General features: G+C 37.1%; 1 protein-coding gene across 1 annotated transcript; it reads right to left on the bottom strand.

Moving 5' to 3' along the window:
- Positions 1-1,519: 1,519 nt before the first annotated feature.
- On the bottom strand, positions 1,520-3,440 carry LOC114052475 (E3 ubiquitin-protein ligase HUWE1-like; the record flags this gene model as incomplete). Its single annotated transcript, XM_027875115.1, has 4 exons — positions 1,520-1,789; positions 1,917-2,107; positions 2,420-2,601; positions 3,263-3,440. Coding segments are annotated over 4 exons (654 nt in total), but the record flags the coding sequence as incomplete, so codon positions are not given.
- Between the last annotated feature and the right edge of the window lie 128 nt (positions 3,441-3,568).

The raw sequence follows: 3,568 nt of genomic DNA, 5'->3' as shown, positions 1-3,568 counted from the left end.
GAGAAACTTATTGTGAAAATTTCACCTCAAGCCTAGAATTTTCAAAAAAATAAAGATGACACAGTATAATTTAGGGGAGAACAAATTTTAAAGGGATTAGAAAAAGGATGGGTGGGATTCCATGGATTAGAATTCCATAGGGTAAATTGGCTAGATGTCAAGCACAACAAATTTGAAAAAGTAAAAAACTGTTAATTGCAAGGAAAAGGTTTATTTTCTAAGGAGACTAAAGTAGATGCACAGGTCACCAAGTTCAGATTTTAAAATGACTTTTGCAGAAGTGATGCGATGCAATAGGAAGAATGCTACTTGTTAGTAGCCATACTGACTAGGGCAGCTAGGGCGCTGCAGTGGATAAGTGCTGGTTCTAGAGTTTGGAAAACCTGAGTTGAAATCTGGCCTCATATACTTACTTGCTGTGTGACCCTGGGCAAGTCACTTAACCAGTAAACTGAAATGAAGAAGAAAACGGCAAATTACTCTAATATCTCCATGGGGTCATATATTGATTAAGTGACTGTAAGACAGGTTTGGGAAGTAGTGATGGAAAGAAGCCTTCTCTACAAGAAATGCAGTAACAAAAACATACAGTATCTACACACAGTCCAATCCAATTTTGTTTGGATAATTTGTAATCCAACACTCATTACACAAAGCAAATAAATCACACTCCATAAACCCTTGAGTAAATCCTAATTTGACAGTTTTGTTTTTTATTCCTTCATCTTTTAATCCTCTTTTTCTTCTGCACATGGTGCAGTTTGGCTCCAGTTCATTATCAAAAAACATTCTTTTCAAGATAAGAATTTTTTAGTATTTGGAGGAGTCAAAGCCCTATTCTTGTATTATTGCCAAATCCCTGCAACCAACTGATGAAAGACTCTCCCATCCCAAGGATACTGTGGGAGAGGAAAAAAGGTGGAGAAGTGAGCTCCTCTGCAGTTCAACATTTATTCAGTTTTAGATTATCTTCCTTGTACCCCCTAATTTAAAAAAAATTATTTATAGAAAGAGTAAACTTAAAAAAACCACCTAGATCCCCATTCAAAGCTGGAATTTAGAAAGAAGAATAGCTTTATATAAATGTGTAATCTTTCATTTTAAACTACATCTCCATACCATTGATGCTAATTTTCCTTTTCATTAAATGTACATAGTAACATATTTGATTAACAAATGGAGCTTTGAAAACTGAAAAATCATGTATACATACACATGAATTTAGGGATATATCTCTCTGTCTCTGTCTCTCTCTCTCACACACACACACACACACACACACTTTTTCTTATCTATGTTGTCTATACATTACAAATTACTTTTTTTTTCCCTTTCCTCTCTATCCAAAAACCTCAATCTTTCTTAGCATAGTACAGAATCTGGGGTACATAAGGAGTTTGTCTAAAAGGTGTCTCAGATCTTTCTGATAACGATTTCCCTTTCTCAAAACTGGGTTTAGGGGGTTGGCACATACGGGAAGGGAGAGAGTTGAAAGGAGCAAGTGGTACACACACAAAGATAGCTTGGTTTAATTTATTTATTGGTTACGCTTTCTTCTGTGGTTTTTTGTGTTCTAGGATAAGGTTTTTTTTTGGGTAAAACTTTCCCTTTTTCTTCTTTCCTTCCCCAAGTCTGAGAGTAGAAAATATAACAACAGTGGGGAGTGGTGCTGCATAGCCCTTAGGATTATGCTAGTCCGAAGCCCTCTGAGCACTCCTGTATAGCCAACAGCAGCATGTGGCGTAACTTCTCATAGCTCTCGTAAGCAGGTAGGTCCAGCTGATTAAAACTAGGAAAAGAGATGGGAACACAAATAAAGAAAAGAGAGAATCTTAGAATTTTGAGTGGCTGAACAGAACTATCCTCTCTTCTCCCTTTTCTCTTTCATCCATCTACCTTGGGTTTCTTATTCTTACCAAGTATGAGCTGAAGGTAAGCGGTCTGTGGATCTGTCATCACGGTGAATCTGGAACTTCTGAATACCATTCATTCCTTCAAGTGCTGCAAAGCCCTGAAGAGGTACCTTGGAAGTACCTGTAACAAACTGGAGGAATTTGGCTCGGTCTGCCTGATCAAAAGAGCGAAGAGCTCTCCACAACCACTGAATCTATGAGAAAAAAGCATTTAAGCCCAAGTGTTAAAGGATGTGGGTGGGCAGGCCAATGGGAAGACAGTGGTGAGTGTAAGAAGAAGTACCTTCTGTCTCACACAACTGATGCTCTTAAGTCCTTATCCCCTCTCAAATAAGTGTTTATTCCCTCCTTTTCATCCCAAACCGTTCTTTAATTCCCACTCAGTAAAACAGTGAGTTGGATCACTAAGGTCCTCTCTAGCTCTGATATTCTGACTTTACAGCACTTCTCTAAGGCCTAAAATGGCACACAAGTGGAGAATATGAATTAACATAAGAAAGTCTTACTTGGATGGAATTAGACTGGTACTTGTGATACTCAGTGTTTGATTTTAGGTCATCAATGTCTATTGTGGGAAGTCCTGAGATTAGAAGTTCTAGCTCCTGCTCCGTAAAGATGGATATAAGGCGTTTGGGGATGATTTCATAAAAACCTTCTAGAAAGGCAGCCAGCTGTTTCCGAATTGCTCCTGCAGGAAAGAAGTTATTACTTATGTACTCAAGCAAACCAGTACCCTTTTCACCTCTTGCTACTTTTAATATATGACACTTGTTGTTTGGGTTGCTTTATTATCCCTCTTCTTACAATTTCTTCCAAAATTAATTCACAGATAGTTACTAATACCCTAAAATTATTAATTTTCTTTGTTTAGTTTACATTTACATTTATTTGCAATGGAATGTCATCTGAAGGGATTTTTGTTGTACTACAATTTTCTTAGAAAGAAACTATGAGAATGCTCACTTAAACTTCATTTCAAAGAGGATGAGACCTACAAGAAAGAATAAAAAACTTGCCTGAAGAGTTTACAATCCAATTGAGACATGCAAGATAGACAAAAGAAAGAATGCCTTTTCTTCTACCACCCCTAAGCTGTGGTCTAAAACAATCAGCCTTTCTTGTTTCAGACTAGAATGAAAGCTAATAGCTATTTTTTATATAGTGCTTTAACACATTGCGCTAATTGCTTTTCCATTTTTCCATTCCACTATTTTCCTTTTATCCTCACAATAACCCAAAGATGAAGATGCAATTATTATCCCAATTTTATAGCTGCTGTCTGAGACTATATTTGAATCAATGAGACCCTTAGCTGCCTCTAATTATATCACAATTTAGACTCCACATACCTGTCATTCTCATCTGGCAAACCAAATGTACATATTCCTTTTTGTTCTCCTCAGTTACCAGAATATTAGCTCCATTTGGCTTGAGGTCCCGAACCTCACAGACTCCAAACTCTTGAACCTGAAAATAAGCAACCACGCCACCAAAGGAATTAAAACAATTCAGTTTTACCAAATGAAGCTAGTAGCTTTCTCATCATTATGCTTTCAAAGATTCTCAACTCCAAGCTGGGTAAAGACACTTCAAAACCTCCTCTTCATCTTATAAGAAAAAGCAGAAATTAAATCTCTATCTCTCAGGCCCTTGGG

Source organism: Vombatus ursinus, unplaced genomic scaffold, assembly GCF_900497805.2.
Source record: "Vombatus ursinus unplaced genomic scaffold, bare-nosed wombat genome assembly UNPS02003607.1, whole genome shotgun sequence".
Lineage (NCBI taxonomy): Eukaryota > Metazoa > Chordata > Mammalia > Diprotodontia > Vombatidae > Vombatus > Vombatus ursinus.
The sequence above is the reverse complement of the archived record's forward strand: the minus strand, read 5'-3'. Positions and strand labels throughout refer to the sequence as shown.